This window comes from Rissa tridactyla, chromosome 4, assembly GCF_028500815.1.
Source record: "Rissa tridactyla isolate bRisTri1 chromosome 4, bRisTri1.patW.cur.20221130, whole genome shotgun sequence".
NCBI classification, from domain to species: domain Eukaryota; kingdom Metazoa; phylum Chordata; class Aves; order Charadriiformes; family Laridae; genus Rissa; species Rissa tridactyla.
In genome coordinates, this window is record NC_071469.1 from 83,649,949 (window position 1) to 83,670,022 (window position 20,074).

A 20,074-nucleotide genomic window follows, 5' to 3' on the forward strand; every position below is an offset into this window, starting at 1 on the left:
AATAATTTTGTCGCATTATCGTACTGACAAAGGTGAAATCATCACTAAAAATTACTGGAACAGGCTTATTTTAGACAGTGTTAGTTATGCAGATTTTCAGAATACGACCAGAAAGTAGTATTTTAAAAAAAAAAGAAAAAACCAAACAAAACTCCACACCAAAACATTAAAACCTCTTGATTTAATAGCCGCATATTCTATCCACATTAATTTGAAACACTCCATAGAGCCAAATAAAGCTTACAAGCCCCCACACTAAAAATCATGCAAGTAGTTCACATATACACAAGTCTAGCTTTTGCAAGGAGTATTGCTATTCTCTACATTGGTTAGTCCACTGTGACACTTTAGTGCAAGGCCAAACAACTGGATAATGGTATTTGAAAGTCTGTACCACCAAAGCATATGCACAGTAGGAGCATTGGGAAAGTGTCTGTGTCAACAGTGAGTATGTCCATCAACGGGAACTTAAAAACACAGGCAGAACTTGCAAGGAATTCCAAGACAAAGAAGGCAGCACAAAATACGACAGGAAAAACTCCTGGGCAGAAATCAGGGAAAAAAAGAAGTCATTCCTTGTTCAAAAGCACTGCCCGTGATCTGCAATATAATCCCCAGTTAAGGAGACCACTATTACAATGTTTGCAGAGCACCAACCACTTGTGCTCTCGGTCAACCAGTTACCATGCACCGCGCTCCTGAGGAAAGCACATCCTTCCTGTTTTACAGCTGTGGAGGCTGATGCAGAGAGATTCAGTGATGAGCCCATAAGCTTGTAGTTTTATGTCACGTCAGCTTTGAAACCTACCATCTTGCAAACTGTTGAAAATTAAGCCCATTTAAAACATAATCAGCAAGACCCAAAGTGAGTGTTGCCTACCTTAAGTACCAAACTCAGAAACTGCCGGACCCATACTTAGCCATTTACTAACAGCAGATTACTTAAGAATTTTTCTTCTATTAATTCACTCCTGGACAGTTATCTGCTGTCTTGCGGTTTGACAGAGTGCACTAAGAAACACACCACATGTATGAAATACAAAATCAGTCACTACAGAAAAGATCTCCTGAGGAGCCAGTGTCGCAAAAATATGTTCAGACTTTATACCAGAGGTTCTGTGTCTAAACTTTAAGGATATTATTATATTATTGCTTCTCTGTAAAAATAAAGAATGCAATAAACCATTTAGCCTTTCAGTGAGTCCCCCCAAGCTAATAGACCGGTACGGAGCTGGAACGGCCGGTAGCCAATTTCAGTATATTGGCAAGAAACAAGCTCGCTAAAGACCCCATTGCCTACCCGTCCCACAGCGTATCTCTGTTAATACGCATGGAGTTTGAAAGCCTTGTCTGAAGAGTCTGACAGTCACCAAGGAAATCACTCATATTGCTTCTTCCAGCACTTGCTGTCAACAGCTTGGCAATTACCACCTTCCTTAATGGGGAAAAAAGGGAAATGATGTCAATTGATAGTCTGGAGGCTCATTTGTTTACAAGCAAAATGGGGCTATGGATTCAAATTTAGGAGGTGGTAAACTGAAATCAGACCAAACTTCCTATAATTTTAATTATTTGATTTTACTCATGAAAGATATATTCTTCTTTTATAAGATTATCAGCCTTGCACCACATACAAACCATAGAAGTGAAAATACAGGTTTCTCAAGTTCCTCTGGTGGAACTGACAGGAGAGATTCTCAGAGGAATATACTCTGAAGAATTTCACTTTTCTGCAAACAAACCAAATGCACAAGCAGTTATGAGGAGGGACTCAAGGCCATGCTACTATGTAAGTTCTCAAAATAAATGGAATCTTTATGTCCCGTATAGCAGAAGGTATAGAAAAAGCGGTGTGAAATGGCATGTGGTGCGCCTTTGCAAGTTTCACTTTATTTCAGCTCCACCAAAGAAAGTTTGGAGCATCTCTGAAAACAGAATCGGAGACTGCTGGAAAAGCATAAACCCAATCCCTGCCAGAAGGCCTTCGCCGCTTTAAGATGAAAATCTAAAATGGTGGGAAGCAAAGCTAGATTTGCATCAGGAAACACAGACATTTAAAGTCATTCTAAAGAAGGGCACAAAAAAGTTTTAATTCTGACTTAGTCCTTACGTCATAGTTTTTGACATCTTCACTTTTTGGATAACTAAAGCTTCTCCTGCAGGCCATTATGGCAGTTTATAAAATGCCGTCCCCTTTTTATGCAAGGAGAAAAGGTTGGGAAGCAGCAAGTGCGTGTGAAATAGTGATGTTCTTTTCCATACACCTTCCTGATGGTTTTAGTTTTTCCTTGAGGCAGACACAAAAACAATGAAAAAATGTGACCAAAACTATATCCTGAGTATTTTTTAAACACATTTGTTTTCCTACATTAAAGTTCTTGCAGAAACCAAAAGAGTCACTAACTATTTTATCAACTATTTTTTCCTCTAATAAAATTTAACAGGAAGAAATTTGCTTTTTGCAAGCCCACTGCGGTTTTCCAAAATACATGGTTTCAGTGGAGCAGCACTAACTTCTCAACCCTCTTTGGGAAAAGCAGAGTGAGAGGAGAAGGCACAAGTAAAAAGATGAGGAGAGCAGTTTGCCGTCACTTGCAGAAGCGACAATGCATTTCTATTCGCTCACTGAGGAACCGATCCTGTACCCACCAAAGTAAATGCCCAATTTTTCATATTTTCAACTACAGTGCTATACAGTCATAACTTAACTCTTGCTTAAACAGGAGCTGCTATACTACTGTAACAAAGGGTTTTTTAAAACCCGTGCTGCCGATTCTTAGAGTAGCAAATCTTCAGACAGTGGAGTTCAGAAGTTTTAAACATTCCATTCCTGGACAATGTGTAATAAAGCTGTAGGGAACACTAAGGTAAGAAATATAAATTCTGTTATATTTTTCCCCCGGTAGATCAACTACAGGACCATGAGAAGACCACCAAATCAGATCTGCAAATACTAAAAGGTTCTGATGCGCACTATTCATTTTAAATGAAATAGTCACCTGCCATTGCAATGAAGTCACAACTTTGAATGCAAAAGAGTTTAATATAACATCAAAAGTGGAAATAAAGACTGAAATTAACTGACTTGTCAAAAAGTAAAATATTTATTAGTAAACAGTTGAGACGAACACAAAAGATTGAGACTTAGGGGCTACCTAGTGGAGTTGCATACAACTCTCGAAGATTTAAAAACTGGTCTTATCTAGTGTTTCCACGTAAGAGTGCAACCTGCAGGCATTCTCAGCACAAACTCAACAAGCTATTAAGCAGCTCAGTAAAAAGTCCATATCTGACATGAGAGAGTTACATTTCCGAGGAAACAAATGGTCAGACAGGTAAAGTCCTGCATGTGCACAGTTTTCTGCTACAGTCCTGGGCTTTCATCAGCGCTAGAGCAGAGGCATGAAAGAAAGAGCTGCAATATTGAATTACAGTGTGTAAGCCACACATCCAGTCAATGGTGTGCTTCGTTCTCAGGAAACACTTCTGTCCGTAAGACGATTGTCTCAGAAGACTGAATTAGAGTGGGAGATTACTTCAGAGATCCTTTAGCCAATGCATAATGAAGAGAATGAACTGTATGTAATTGTATGCAATGTACTGAGTGAACCACGAATATATTGAAATGCTCTGAACAATGATCATCGTAGAAAAGCTTTCAATGGAATCAGACACATTCACACACTTTCATCAGCTAAACAAAAGTTAGGTTCGTAGCTAACCATATTCAGCACCCAATTGCCTACTCACTGTTTGCACGCACCAACTTACACAAGGAGATGATTCGATTGGCATAGCAACTGTATCCCACACGTGGGTTCTCAAGGTAGATGCAAACAACTCAATCTCTCAGTTCATACAACCCCTTCTTGGGATGATGCACCATTCTACATCGGGATACTAGAAAAATTAGCAAGTGCTATTACATGTGAATGAAAAATGCAGATATGGCCATAAAACGGCAGCTCCAGGTCCCACAGAGAGAGGCAACTATACTGGAGCCCTTCTGGTTCCTGCAGCCCAGGCAGCGGCTGCACAGGCAGAAGCGGCACCTGTAGGAAATGGGGAAGAGTGACCAAATGGAGAATACCTGCCTTTTCTTCCTGCCATAACAGATGGGACCCCTTTAGAAGACCAACGTACTTCATCCAGGTGTGGAGATGAGGAGCACAATCCCCAGTCCCCACAGAAGGCTATTTTTCTCTCCCCGGCATACCTGAGGTATACTGGCACACCACTGCTGCATCTTCTCTTTCACTTCTCTGCCAGCTCCCATGTTCGTAAATTGTGCAGGGGAGGGGAAGGACAACGCAGTGACCTGGCAGAGGCAGCGACTAGTAAAGTGAACAGAAAAGCCACGGGGATAGGGGAAAGCCATTTACTTTAGCAGCAGCTCCCTGTGCATCCCCATCCAAAGTATTTGCAGTCAACTGTGGGTAGAAAAATAATGCTGGAATGGAGAAACAGAGCCGTGCTGGGCAGGGTGCAGGGAGACAGGCACCAAAGGCTTCCCTCCAATGCAGGTACCAAGCTGTAAATGGATCAAACACCAAGATATCCAGTACCTAATGGGAAGGGTTGTGAGCAGTGGTTAACAGAGCAAGCATCCATGAAATCCCACTCCTGCTGAATTGCCTTATAATGTCCACATGATATAATGCTTCATTAAGCTCAAACCATATGTTCTATAAGCACCTGAACCTGCAAGACACTCACACATCGTGTGAAGCATTAAGTACCCTCAGCAATGCGTGTCCATTTTAGCACAGTCCAGTGCTAAAATAGTTGAGACCTAATGAGAACCACCAGTCCTTATCTGATACACAAGTGTGTTTGTGGGCAGTTTTTCCCCATTTCCACCTTGAATAGGTTTCTCTGTTCATTTCAACTCTTCCTGAGAGAAGTCTAACACTTCTCAGTCTCTCTCCCTGTTGAGTACTCTTTTCTCAAGTTACTATGAATTTCTTCTCCTGTTGCCTAGGGTTAAGGAGTCAGAGATTTCTCAGGCAGCAAGGACTATTATCCTACCTTAGTGAAGCTTCTTCATCCCATTCACCAGAACAAAAGAACTTCTCTCTCATTTAAAAAACCCTCCTGCCCTCAAGCACTGCCCCTTACACTAAGGTAAGGAGATATTTGACAACTTGTGCAGACATGAGGTCCTGCTGTCCAGGTGTCCTACTACCAATTTTCATTGACATTTAGATAGCCAAGGAGAAAACACGAACACCAAACCGCCACTTTACTGATGGAGAAGTCCCTGCTGATATGCCTGGTGGCCTCCAGGGACAAAAGCAGTATCTGACTGCCTCTTTGACCTGCTGGCATGGCTTTGTCAGGCAGAGTTGCTACATCTGATTTGTGATGCAGTTTCATGCCATCTGCTACCATAGCCTTCAAGTCCTTTGACACCTCAGCATTGCTGTTTGTTTCTTTATTAATTGGACTTGGAGAACAATTCACTTAATTTGTGCTTTGGCTTGGTTATCCTTAATTTCTTGAAACAACATTTCTTGAAACAACATAACAACATTACAACATTCAGAGACTCCACAGTACTAAAACCAGAGAGACCTCCAGGTGGAATAAGTCTGTTTCACTCCTCTCTGTTTCAAGTACATTTCTTAGAGCACGTCTCCAATTTCTTGGAGAAAGCACTGTTATTATCTTCAACGACATAAAGGTGAGCAGCTGCCACATAACACCCTTTTGGTGAAACAGACACAGACAAATCCCTCAACATGGTGTCCAAAGTAGAAAAACACAACCACAGCTGTAAACACAACACAGGTGATTACAGCTCCTTCTCCGAGCAGAAAGGAAGCGTACCATTTTGGAAGACTCACTTCACACAAGCCATGTGAAGTATGCCACGAGTGCAGCAGAACTCCCAAACCAGATACCACTGCAGACTGTCTTCCCCTTACTTTTGATTGCAAGTCCATCTCTGAAATACCTGTATCCCCACTGAATGCAAAAAATGGGAAGAACAAAGAGAAAGCTTGTTACTAAGTTCAGTATTCACTTGCGTAAGACTTTGGAAAGACAAAGGTCTGGATCACCACACGAGGTAACAAGGCACAACCCCTTCAGAGTGGGGAGATCCGTACCATTCCCAAGTCATTTCAGGAGATATGTAACTTCCTTGCCACTTTCAACTTCATGTATTTTTCTTGAATTACCACTGATTACTCCATCATTTATCTTCCTGGCTAGCATCCTCGCTTGACTGTCTTTAGTCAGGGAGTAGGACAGTTCTCTAGAAAACATTATAAACTTTAAAATTAAATGACAGCCACTTTTTCTAGCTTTACATGAATTTTTCTAGCTTTACACAAAAATGTTAAGTTGTGAGTTCCAAAAGTTTCAGAACGTCTTAAAATGGCCTGCACTTACCCTTAAAAAGTTTCAAACTCGCTGAAACTCAAGACTAGCACCTTGACTCTTCCTACACGGGTTTCCAGCTCTGGACAAGCCCTGGAAACCATATAAAGTCCCAGAGACAGTGGAAGTAGTCAGCACTCAGGTTTTGAGCAGAACCATTTCCCCCTCATTCTTACTGATGTGAGAGTCAATCCAAGACACTAGTCTTACGCAAGCAAATTGTTCTTCCAATCGGTCACTAAAATCTGGCTGGAGAAGGAGTGCAAGTGAGCTCCTGAACAAGAAATAGGGAGTCTTCCACAAAGGAGAGGAGTAGGGCCGGTGAGACATGACTAACAGAGAGTCACCACTGTCCTTCAGATGCTCATTAGTCGGGAATAAAAGGCCTGGCCAAGAGCTCAACCCCTCACACCCAGCTTTCCCAGAACTGCCATCTCCCACTTGTTTCTCACAGGTCACAAACGAAGAGTCTGGCCAATTATCACCCCTTCTGCAGCATGTTTTGTAGCTAAGTTGCAGATGTTAACTTTTTTTTGAAAATACCACGTATTGATCTCTTACGCTAGGAAGACTTGTCGGTAATTAACTGTGAGAACAGGAGAAAGGGAAACTGTATCAGTTCCAGCTAATTGACTGTAACACAGAGTAACATCCAGCATTTGGCTGCGCATCTGCGGGGTATGATCTACGGTCCATCTAGCAAATCAGCTAACTTCACCACTCAGGGGCACGTCTGGGTAGATCTACCTTTGCAGTTTGCCTGCAGCCTCCTCTTTCCATTTGCGCTTTCTCTCCCAAAGAAATGTCTCTACAGAGCGACACGAAAGCAGTCCAGAATTCTACCTGTATTACTTTGTCTTCCCTCCGGTAGCAAGAACACTGAAGCTTTAGTGTCCTACTTGCACAACTTCCTGAAGCCTTTCTGGGGTTCTAGGTGAGCTATTCCGGCCGGCTGCCAACTCCTCCTCTGCAGTCACAAATTACATGAGGTGCTTGCTGGAGATTCACTGAAACTCCTCTGGTTACCTGGATAGTTCTTACAGGCTACTAAACGTAAATACAGTGCTATATTTTAAACCTCAGCTTTTACTTTTAATAAACCTGAATAAAGGGTAATGTCCTTGTCAAAGTCACGCTATGAAGGCAATATGCAAATATTAAATATGAGAATGGAGAATAACTGAAAGGTATTAAGTATAAATTGCAAGTAACTGCTGACAGTGCCTGAAAGCTAATGATGCTCATTAACAATATTCCCAGGGATAGGTTCACAAAAGGAATAGGGAGTGTAATAGCACAGGCTTGACTTTTCTGCTTTCTTCATAGAATTCTTATCAAATATAAATTAAGTCAGAAAATAGCACTCTCTAATTAGGATGGCTAAATAGCAAAGAGAAGACTAAGTAAACAAGTAGTGGTACCTTCCTCGCAATAAATTCACAAACAGCTTCTTGTATTCACTCAGTTGAGTTTGCAATATAAATTCCCTTAGTTTTATTAGCTATCAAGGAAACAGACCAAGTGCAAGTTACGTGATTATTTAGGCAAGGAGATGGATTCAGTGTGTTTTAGAACATAAAAACATTATGAAAAAACACAGCAGCATGTGTCTTTCTCTAAAGGGTTCACATACCTGCTCTTCTGGCACGTTGCAAGTCAAAGAAGTATCAGGGGCTTTGAATTCTAAATAATACAAGAAGCTTCTCTTCAAGCAATTTATGATCTTAACAATGGAGTAGAGGACAGATGAAAGAAAGCCTCGTTACAAAGTCTGAATGTAAATTAATAACTTTCTGGACAAGACTAACACCACAGTTTCGAACAATACTGAACTAACAAAGCCACTGCAGAGATGTAGGTGGTGGGACGCACCAGGAAGTCACAGCAACACTCTAATTGGGTTTTGATTCAAAAGGAATACATTCCTGTAAAACGCTACCATTTCTGTTTCTGCTTCTCTCTTGCTTTGACAATTATTTCTCACATGAATTTGTGTTTAAAAAAAATGGAAAAACAAGCGGAAGTTTCAGGAGATGGCACTTCTTACTCGTACCCTTAACACAAAAATCGGTACAGCAAAACAGCCAGGAGGCAAGTTGTGCCAGAGGCACAAAGCCTTTATGTGGGGGGAAGAGCCGCAGGAGGGCAGCCCAGGTGCCCTGCCTGGCGAACACCGTGTAGGCCCAACCACGGCACTCGGGTGCGCCCACATTTAGGAACAGTGGGGACCAGCTCCACGCTGTCATCTTTTGCTCCAAGAATCCCTTACTGGAAAAAGCAGAGAACACTGTGTACGAAGGGCACCCTAAGGTAAAACGTCAAGAGGGACATTACTTCATGACTTTGTGCAGTTTTGCTCGATTTGGAGGTACAGGATTGGCTACTGGTACCACAAATGAACTGGGAATACCAAGTTCTTTGACAGTATGAAAGTCCTCAAGTGGCAAACATTAAAAGTCACTTAACGTGTGTGCTGATCTCTACTTTGGGTCCCCCATTTGTAATTTTTTTTCTTGTTCAAACTGATGGATGAACCAAATGCTTTTAATTATTTCCAGGGTATGCCCTTCAGAATTGCATTACTTCCCCCATATACAGTACTTCTGTCCAGAGACTCCCTTACTTCATTAAGATGGAAAGTCATTTCAGTCACAAAAAGCCAGAGTAATCGCGTTTTAATCGACTGAAGTGCACACAAGCTGCTGCCATCGTAAGTACCCCAGGACACAAATGCAGCCCGATGCTGCGTTGCCTGCTGCCTCTGGGATGGATGGTCTCACTTAGATTTGATGCCCACCTCTCTGAAGCTCACTCGGGTTGAAAAGCACAAGACCCATGTGAAGTAATTCAGTTTGTGCACAATACTAGCACAGGAGAGGGGAAAACAACGATGAACGGCTGTCTTTTTCGGAAGTATTCTACTTCACCACAACAACTGCTTAAGAATAAGCCACAAGTCAGGGTTCAAAGTTCCTCAAATAGATTGCATTTAAACTATTAAAAACTGCATGCTTGGCAACGGTAGGATTGAAACAAAAAGCTAAGAACTGAGGAGGAATGAGTTATCTGACTTACAAAGGAACTCACACGTGAAAGAAGGCTCATAAAGGGATAGAAAACTCCTAACCCTCAGTAGCTTTGCAAACTTCTTACACCGTCCCAAACCAGGGAAATAGAAGCTCTTTACCTAGAGTCATGTTTAACTACTTAGGGCTCCAAGGGGCTATTTTGGAGACTGGAAATAGCCACAGAAACATTCTATCCATCCCCCTCTGTGCAAAGGAAACAACCATCAAAGCTGTCTGATATGTTTTCAACTCCTTTAACTCAGACAGATGGACTCAAGAGTCAGAGTCTTTGCCACAAAGCGCAATGGGAGATCGATGTTACATACCAGAACCATGGAGGAGCGAGAACATCAGAAGGTTTAACATTTGCACAGCAAACAAATAAACATTGTTGTATTTAACTGCACTCAAATATTTATTTTCTATAAGCCTTACTTCAAATGCAGTATATTTTTGTTAGAATAAAAACGCAATCCTGTCAGATGCTGCTGTTAATGAACGTCCCTCTGAAGAGTGTAAAATGTCCGACTTGGATTTTCTCTATAAGAGATCTGGGGTTTTTTAGCATCAACATTGCTGGCAAGGACAACAGTAAAGCAATAGAACACAACTTAAGTTTCAAACTGAGAAGGATCAATTAAAATGGAGTTAATCAAATGCAGACATTTTTGTTTCTGGAAATACTATGAGCTTAACTTCTGTTACACCCTCAGAAGTGCTGGATCACAGAGTCAGAGCAAAGACCGCGAATTCTTTATGCAGGGAAAGGAAAAAAAGGGACAGAAACAAAAAGGATGCAAATGTTAGCCAAAACCAGAGACTGTAGAAAGTGCCAAAGAGGAGCCAATAATTGCATCTTAAGAATACTAACGTTGCACCATGGAAGCGAGAAGTAGTACTGTCAAGTTAACAGTCCTTGCTCTCCATCATGGCTATAAAAATCAGCACTCCCCCGGAACACACACCACCTACTGTGGCAAAAATATGTCACTCTCACAGGGAGGTTCTTCAAGAAGCTGCAGCTTTATATCGCGTGCAGCCCGTGTGCTCTGCGATGAAGCTTGCGGCAGGATCTCACCCACAGCAGCTCCATCCCCAGCCCCCCCGGGCCAGCTTCACACCCGCTGGAGATGTTTCTACAGCCACAGCCCACCGACGTGGGGCACGTTACGGACACGTGCTAGCCAGGCAGCTGGATGCGCGCTATGAGACATCCAGAGATAAGCAGCAGAACCTGGGCTTCAAACCTTAGTCTTCGGTGGATAAACTACATCTCGTGACTTGAGCCAGCATCTGCAATGTGGTGAACTGAGCACCATGATGAGAAGTCAGATACCTACATTCTAATCTAGGAATTACTACAGACTCACCATATGAGTCTGCATTTAATTATTTTTTTTATTTAATTTGACCGGTAACATGGGGGTGTCAGACAATCAATATCTGAGTTTGTAATTCAAAAGGTGACGACCTAAAATCGGATCAGTTTGGCAAACACAACTATTAGCCTCTCTGCTTCTCACCTGTGAAAAGCTGGAATAGTAACAAATAACTTACTATGCTTTACGATGCAACGTTAAAAAAAAAAAGAAATCATTACATGGTACGTACTGTAGCGATGAATATCAGAATACAATATTTACAGTAACATCTAATTTTTTTCCAGAAAAGCTGCATTACCAGCGAGTTCCCCAATAATTCACTCTCACAATTCATAGATAAATAAAATCATTCTTGTCATATATATAATTATTCTGCCACCAAATACAAAAAGGTGCCATAAAAGTGAATGGTGCTGAGGAGACTGAGTTTGACCGCGTTCGTTTCAGGAGTGACAGACAGGCTCTTTGGTCAAACCGCGGGAGGCTTATGGTTTTCCCTGCACACACCCTGTCATTCATACAGAAAGGAGTAAAACTTGTTTGCATTATCTTTACCATTGCAACAATTAGTGCGAAACAGACATGAAAATAAACGCCCTGCGTCTCAGAAATACGTGGCTTCACAAGTCTCTGTAAAAGCCAACGATGCCTGTCCTGCCACCGAGCATTTCGCTTCGACCGGGGCTCAGCAGCGTATGGTTTAACCAGAGCACCCGCTGGAAAAGTTTACTCATCAGTGGGAAGTGGCACTGCAGAGCTGCAGCTTCTCCAGCGACTCAGAGAGGTCAGGGATTACGGAGTCACTGTAGAGGTTTGCTTCTTTCTGCAGCCACAATTCAAGATGTGCTACAGCTTTGCTCAGCCTTCTTTACTTTGGCTCATTAATTTCGTCTGTGTTAAAAGGAGGTACTGTGTGTGCAGCTGAGATGGGGACTTCCAAGGGGGTTTTCCCTGATCAAATAAGCCAGAAGTTTTAGACTAAAAAAAACATATACACATAGCGTACAATTAAAAGAGATACACACACATAAATTTTTTCTATTAATTAGGCCTCAATTTCAAAATAAAAGTATTTTCTAACAAGAGGTTTATATATTTAAAAGGTATTCCAAATACGTACACTACATATGTATATTATACATACATGTAAAAACAAATAATTTACAATGGTAGCAATCTTAAAAATAATGAAGTTTCTTTAATGAGTAATTTAATTCAAGTATGTAAATAATTAGACACCAGAGTAAGTCAGGATCAGAAATGGGCAGGGTTTTTATACTGTACAAGCTAAGAGCTCACTTTAAACGATGAAAAAGTTGGAAAAAAAAAAGATGATCTGACCAATATTTTGGGCAAAATCCTTTTTAAACTAAAAATTTTTCATGCTAATTGGAATTCTGAGTACTAATCTATTATTCATTCTGCGATTAAGTACATGCTGTTGCCTTTGAGTAAAGACCTGAGGCTGGAGCGCACGAGGGTAGGAGACTTGAGGCAGATGTTCATGCAACGAGAGAAACGGCCCCTCCTGAGCCTATTTCACAAATCAGTTTGGATGAAGCAAACCAGTATACACTGCTCACAGAAGCCCATTAAGGGATGGAGTCACAGATGCAGACTTGAAGTTATCATTTTTATTAAGAAATATTTCAGCTGTAGTATAGTCTCAGAACAGAGGAAAACACCAGAGGCAAACCAAAATTAGGTCTTGAAGCAGAGATTGAAGAGAAGGCAGAGAGGCAAAGCTATATAATATTACATGGGGAAGATGAAGGCCATTTTATTGTGTTGCTAGTAGCATTTTTTAAAAAAAGCAGCTCACAATGGGTTTGCCTGTATGGCAGGACTGGATGAAGCACAAGGCTCGTATTTCATGAAAGACAACAAAAGCAGACATAAAACATAGGCTGAGCTCAGGTCTGGAAAACCACAGTTGCACAAGGGGAAGAGAAAAGAACCCCATGAAAACTGACATAAGTGATGTACAATTGATAGAATGATTCTGTCTCTTGGCTGTTTTGCCTCCGTTTGAACACTAGTGAGATGTTGGTCATCATCATGTCTGGCACCAAATGTTTAATGATCACTAGCTTCACCTGGGTGCAGCAGACATCAATGCTTTATTTATGGCCAAAAAAAAAATGTTACCATTTTGGCAATAACATCTGAAAGCTGGTAAGTAACATGGACAGTAAAGATGTAGCATAACATTAAATTTAGATTTTGACTAGTATAGTAGATCTATGCAATGTAACTTCCCCGAGTTCACGGCACTTAAGAGGTTTTTTCCATGTAGCTTTAAACCTGAAGTGACAGACTGTAGTGTAAGACAGCTAGAAGAAGCCAACTTTAGAAGTCACAAATTCAGAAAACATTGAAGAGATTGGCAAGTGCTTCAAACATTTACATTAAACATAAATTGTTGTTCTGATTACATCTTAAAGCTAGTAAATGAAGAATCTTTTTTTTTTTTAAACAGTTACTCATCTCCTACTAGCATTTATTTTTAATTTCTTTAAGCACAGCAAGGTATTAATCTCAAATAAGTTACCTTTATGAAACACTACTACAAAAACATCATAATTAACCACAAAAAAGATCGGTCTCATATTTTCTCCTTGCACTTTTAAAATTTTTTTTAAATTTTTTAATAATTATTATTCATGGCAGATACATACCAACTTTAACAGGTAATTACACAAAGTGTGTGGTTTTGCTACAAGCTATCACTGCTCCCGTTGAAGTCAGAACAAATGACCACAACCAAACAAATCTGGGGGAAAAAAAGCCTAACCTAACTTTTACATTACAATTTGGACACAGCAAATGCTTTGATATTTGCATCTGATTCTGTCCAAAATACTTGCGCAGTTTTCCGACAGGTGACCAAGCCTTTTCTCACCTATTTATGTTTTCAATTGTGACAAGCTCAAAATGCTTTCAGAAAGGGAGTGGATCTGTAGACATTATATGATCTTATCTTCCAGGGAGGGTGACACAACCATTCTCCTATCTCACACTGGCAGGCATAACTAGTTCACAGTGGGAGAAGTATTTAAATATGTAAATTCTTGCCTATGCATGGTGACAGTACTGATAGCCAAAGTAAATCTCCACGATTCTATGATCCATGACAGAGGACGAGGCATGACCTAACAATACTCGATCCAGTTTAAGGAAAGACCAAAAAATTAAATACTTGAGAAGAATACACTGGTGCTGAACAGAATTGTGCCTACAGTCTGTAATAACACTATTATGAGAATTACTGAGTGCATGATATTACTTATGCACATGAAACCAAAAGATATCCATAGAAAATGAGCAGAATTGACCAACCCACACCACCAGACTAAATTCCTTAACCATGTTGTCAAAAACTGTACCTCTCACATATGATTTGTGCCTGTAAGAGAAGAGATAGCATAACAATATTCTGAATTTATAAGGAAAATAATACTTCATTTCAAGCTTTGCCTCAAGAAAGCCTAAAGTAAAAGTTAAGTAACTAGTCCAAGTAGCTGTATTAACGATGCCTTAGTGTGGAGGCCGAGCAGCCAACGCAAATCTAGCTCAAGTGGCTTAAAGTTATGCATTAGGGTTAGGATAAAAGATGTTACCTCTGCTGACAAACAGAACATTTTCATGGCTTAAACAGATCACCCATGTTCTAGTATCAGTTCTTTCAGAGTGCCGGTGCTCAGTTTTTGCTGTTCGTTTTGGACAGCAGTTTCCTTACCTTCATTGCTCTGTAACATATTACACAGCAGTAGAACAAATGTGGTTCTTTAACCGATCACATCAGGAACTGGGAAACAGCTCAATAACGTCTCCTAAAGCCTGGTGCAACAGAATCAGTTTTAATCCTCCAGAACCCACAAAAGGATGCTACAGGTTAGCTCTGTTTCTCTTTAGAATATACGTTCGTTCTTTTGCAGTTTGAGAAGCAGCTAGGAGGTTTAAGACTCCTTCTCTAAGATGTCTGGAACCTATTTCTGATGAAGTAAAAATAACATGCCCTTTGCTTTTAATAGGCACAGAATCGCAATACCCCCATCCACCTTAACTTTAATTTATTGCTAAGAAATTGCTACAGTGGAATTCAAGCTCAAAGAGGAGCCAAAAGAGTAATGAGCATTGCTAGGTGAGCTGTAACAGCATAGAAATAACCACAGCAATTTTACTCAGACTCTACTATAAACACCAGTTTGTAGATCTCATTTTAAAAAGAAAAAAAAAAAAAACATGGTTGATCGCATAAGTTGGAGTTACTAAACTGCAATAAGGTAGAACATGAACTGTGCATGCACAGTGTTTCTGAGAGCTTTCATAGTACCATGAAAATTAATCTGAATGGACTGAGCTACTCCAGTGATGCCTTCTCTTATAATGCTTTGCAATATCTTTACCCGTAGTTGTCCTAGTCAAAAAGGCCGTAGATTCATAATGCAGACTTATCAAACCACAGTCTTCAAGCAACTGAAGTTCTTAAGCAACAGTGACGATAGCAGTTTTATGAGTTGAAAAGCTCCAAACTAGTTTCATAATTAAGATTTTTTTCTCCATTATACATTCCTGTGTTATCAACTTATATTTAGCAGAGCTTAGGAACAGTAGAGAGATCCTACACATCTGCTAAAGATGCTTTCTAGGAGTTTCACATCTTTATTATTATATTTTCAGGTAGACATCACTGTAAAAGCCAAGAGATTTGGCAAAACACAGTCTGTATTGGTTTGTCTCTTCGAAACTCTACAAACATTCCTTCAGTCATACATAACTCCACCGTGCGCTGTTTTAGTATCACGGCACAGGACAGTACTCAATGCAAGCTATGACTATGGTTAAGTACCATACTACTCTAAGTTGGGGGGGTGTGGTGTTGGAGAAACCACACAGCTTTAGGTAAGTACACAAAGAGCAGCTTTTTTTTAGAGCTCTAACCTGGGATCAAGAATTTCAGCTGCTTCTCATTCTGCCACTGGCCTTTGCTCCATCTCAGTTTCCCCATCTGTAAAAGGGAGGTAGAGACATTCACCCCATTTCACAATTGTCATGACATCTCTAAATACAGAGGCCTTCCAAGGAGTATTGTTACTATAAAATATACATTAATTACGATTCATCATTGGTCTGTTTATCATTATATTAACAGAACTTGTTCCTGTTTTCCTTTTATTTCCTGAGAGGACACACGGTTATCAGTCCAGCAAAAATGAAACTAATGTTTTTATTTTTACTAAATAATGACTTCAATTTCTTTCTTTTTTAGGGATAAAATATAACATGGGATTCCAGCAACCAAAAAAAGTAAGTTTTCAGAAGTACATAAGGAATACTGTACCCATACTGCGAGTATGGATAAAGGTGGCTCAGAGCAGGCCGCTAGACCGGAGATGAAGCATTGAAAAGGAAAGATGCATCAAAGCTTTGCCATGAAGTGTAAATTTTCCTTTTAAAATATGAATTTGATAAGCTATGCAACTTTAGTTTCAAGAGTTTTTCCCTAGACTGGCTATTGCTAAAAGATACTGTAAACTTTGCATATATTAATATTCTGTATGAAATCGTACCGATCAAATTAAGGTCTGGAGAGGTACTTAAAAAGAGACTAAAGAAGAATACTGGTGAAATTCCTCCATCTAGTGGCTGTTGGCACACTGAGAGCGGCGGTGACAGCCCGGCGCTGCCTTTCGCTGTTTCATAGCTGGGACAAGAGCAAAACGTGCAGAGGCAGAAGGGTGCAGCCGGCAGCGGTGACCCCAGCGTCACTGCCTGCTGATGTCCCTGCGGTGGGACGGGCACCACGCCAGCTCCACCTGAAGAGTTACGCTGACACAAGACGTTCAAATCATGGCGTTTGAGTTCCCCCAAAACTGCAGGTTCATCACCGTCATTACAGCCGCGAGTATCTAGGAAGTCTGAATTTGATAACCTTGAAATACCAGCCACATCGTGAGTGAACAGGACTGAATTTCAGCCACTCTCTAAGGGGTAATATTTAGAAATACATCTGGTGTTTTACATAGACAAAAACTTTAATACGTCTTTGAATACCAGAAACAAGCTCTAAAGAAAAGAGCATAGTACAACGATCACTCCCAACAACCGAGTATGTAGTGTCTTGTATGACACATTATCAGTTGGCTTCCCAGCCTGCACATCACACACCAGAACAGCCAGCAAAACATTTTAGAAGCCTAAGTTCCACAACAACTTGCACAGTACTCTAAAAATTGTCTTTAATACTGATCTGTTCTGTTTGAGTTCTGTATAACAGTTATCATTTTAAGCAAGTCACCTACAAAATAATACAATTTGATTTTTTTGACCACCAATGCTTTTTGTAATTAATAGAGTCTCTTTTTTGAGACTTTTTTTTAATCTCTCACCCTTAAAGAAGTATGTGGCAAGATAAAACATCCATGACAGCACAATTTTGCTAAGTTATCAATAGCATCTCTTTTTTTCAGCCAGAGACTTGTAAAATTACTATTACAATTAAGACTGAATTTGCCACCTTGAAAGCGCATGACCCTACTAATGCCCACACTATACAACTTAAAATTCATCCAGTATCTTATCTTTGAAGTCAGTTTTAAATACTATTAGGGAGCAAATAAAGACTGAAAAACAGAAATTTCCAATTTATAAAACCTCTAAATAAACATTAGGTATTTTAGATAAGCTATACATTTTGCAGCTATATCTGCTTCCTCTGCTGGAACACTCCCCAGCGACGCGTATGCCACTCGGCTCCTAGGCGAGTTCTCAAAACAGGGCTGACGGGTAGTTAAACAGTGTCCAGAACCTAATCACAGTCTTAGAGGCACAGACATGTAGAGAGGGATTTAATTCAGCTGCTTTGAGAAGCAGGACGTAATGGAGCACATCTGGGCTGCATGCCAAACGAAGTATTAACCAGAGAGATCCCCCTAATGAAGGGGAACAGGTCCCAGAAACCACTTACCACAGGCCCGCTTGGCTCACCCTGGTCTCACTTGCCTAATTCCAGGCACAGCTTCATTCCTGGCCCTCGCCGCTCCTCACCACATCTCAATGGCTTTGGTGCCAGGGTCACCTCCCTCAGCCTATTCAGGCTGCTGCCACCAAACCCGTTTCTGCGCTGCAAAGCCCCCACGCTCCCCCCACGTCCCACTCCTGTGCCCTCCTTCACATCCTCACCAGTGCTGCAGACCTCCCTCCCCTGCCAGGCTTCTCTGGGCACAACTGCACCCAAAGAGGGGGGAAAACCCAGCAGATCTGTGTGCCAACGGGCAGTCAGGAAGAGCTAAGTCAGCCCTCAAAACACTGGGACACCTTGTGTGGAAGTTTCAAAGACAACATATCCAAGACAAACCTATAAAAGCCTGGGTACGGGCACCACCTAAAATACAATTAAATCCAAATCTGAATTGGAATTCACCAGTTCAGGCTCATCTCAGCCTTTGAATTGCACGTGAGCACCAAACAAGGTGACAAGAGAGAAGTCATACAGCGCTGAGGACTTGCAGCACTGCATTCTGTTGTCTAACTCTGCTCAACTCAGAACGTATGAACGGATCCACACTAACTTCTACAAGCTGTTAATTGTGACAAACATTCTCTCATTTACTAACATCTTTCATCTTTTTTTCTCCCATCAGGATTGTGTTTCCAGCAATAACCAGGACAGAAGATTAAGGAAAACCACTGCAGAGGGAGCAGCAATGGCAAAGCAGAGCGACTCATTGCAAAACATGCCCCCCCAGCTTCAAAGCACAGACAAAAGGCAAAGCAGCATCATGTTTGCGATGAAAGACCAACAGAAAGGTGAAGAAATTAATTCCATCAGGCTCCATAAGCGGAGGAGGAGATTTATAATTAAGAAGAGCCCAATTCTGATTTCCATGAACAGCTCCATTCTCAACCTGCCCACGCTTAAATCTGAGGATAGAAACAACAGCAAGTGGAAAAGTCTCTATCAGATCCAAAGAGAAAGAAAGCGGGTTATGAGGGAAACTTGTTCTAAATATAAGAGTAATAACAGAAGAATAATCACTCCTTATCACGTTTCAAGAATATTTGTAGAAGATAAATACAGAGTTTTATACTGCGAAGTCCCAAAAGCCGGCTGCTCCAACTGGAAACGGGTGCTCATGGTTCTCAACGGGCTGGCTTCGTCCACAAAAGACATACAGCACAACACGGTGCACTATGGGAACTACTTAAAGAGGCTGGATGGGTTTGATCACAAAGGCATTTATCACAGGCTCAACACTTACACGAAGATGCTTTTCATTCGTGAACCTTTTGAAAAGCTGGTATCTGCATTTCGGGACAAGTTTGAACACCCAAATAATTACTACCACCCGGTTTTTGGAAAAGCCATCATTTCCAGATACCGTGTGAATGCCACCAAAGAAGCACTAAGGACAGGCTCTGGAGTCAAATTTAAAGAGTTCATTCAGTATCTCCTGGACGTACACAGGCCCGTGGGTATGGATATCCACTGGGATCACGTCAACAGGCTTTGCAGCCCATGTTTAATAGACTATGATTTTGTTGGGAAATTTGAAAGTATGGAAGAAGATGCAAACTTTTTCTTGCACTTAATTGGTGCTCCACAAAATTTAACTTTCCCCACGTTTAAAGACAGGCACTCCAATGAAGAGAGAACTACCACTAAAATTACACAGCAGTACTTTGCACAGCTTTCTCCTTCCCAACGACAACGAAGCTATGACTTCTACTATATGGATTATTTGATGTTTAACTACTCAAAACCTTTTGAAGATTTATATTGATTCGAGAGCTGGGACATTTCCACAGTTATATCCGTTGAATTGCGTAACAAATCCAGGTGGCTCCTGTTTATATATACTTGTCTGTTAGTAAACAATCGGTTGAAGAGCAGGGAAAAAAAACCCAAAACAGAACATAAATGGCTAGTGATGTTTACACCTTCACCTTAATTGCCTCCTTTTTCAAATCATATTTTTTCTATAATTTCTCCATGTGAAATGTATGTACATACATGTATAATATTATATGTCAGGGCTCCCAAATAAAGCACATAATTTTCCATGCTGGTGTGGCCTGTGTTTGCACTGGGAGGATGGTTTGAAACAGGGCAAACACAGCTGGCAATTCTACAGTGCAGCCAGTATTTCAAGCGCTTTCCTATTTAGAAAATAAGTCTCAAAGGGACAGAGTAGCAAGGAAAAAAAAAATACACTGAGTAATATTTACAGCTCCTCA

At 40.9% G+C, this 20,074-nt stretch overlaps 1 protein-coding gene across 1 annotated transcript in view; it reads left to right on the forward strand.

The window, feature by feature from the left end:
* CHST8 (carbohydrate sulfotransferase 8) overlaps nt 1–19,870 on the forward strand; it is a 176,782-nt gene extending 156,912 nt beyond the window's left edge. The window contains exons 3-4 of the mRNA XM_054200900.1: nt 16,107–16,144; nt 18,481–19,870. Coding sequence (XP_054056875.1) covers nt 16,107–16,144; nt 18,481–19,620 — 1,178 coding nt within the window. The 3' untranslated portion in view covers nt 19,621–19,870. The remainder of the gene's footprint in view (nt 1–16,106; nt 16,145–18,480) is intronic.
* The last annotated feature ends 204 nt before the right edge of the window (nt 19,871–20,074 follow it).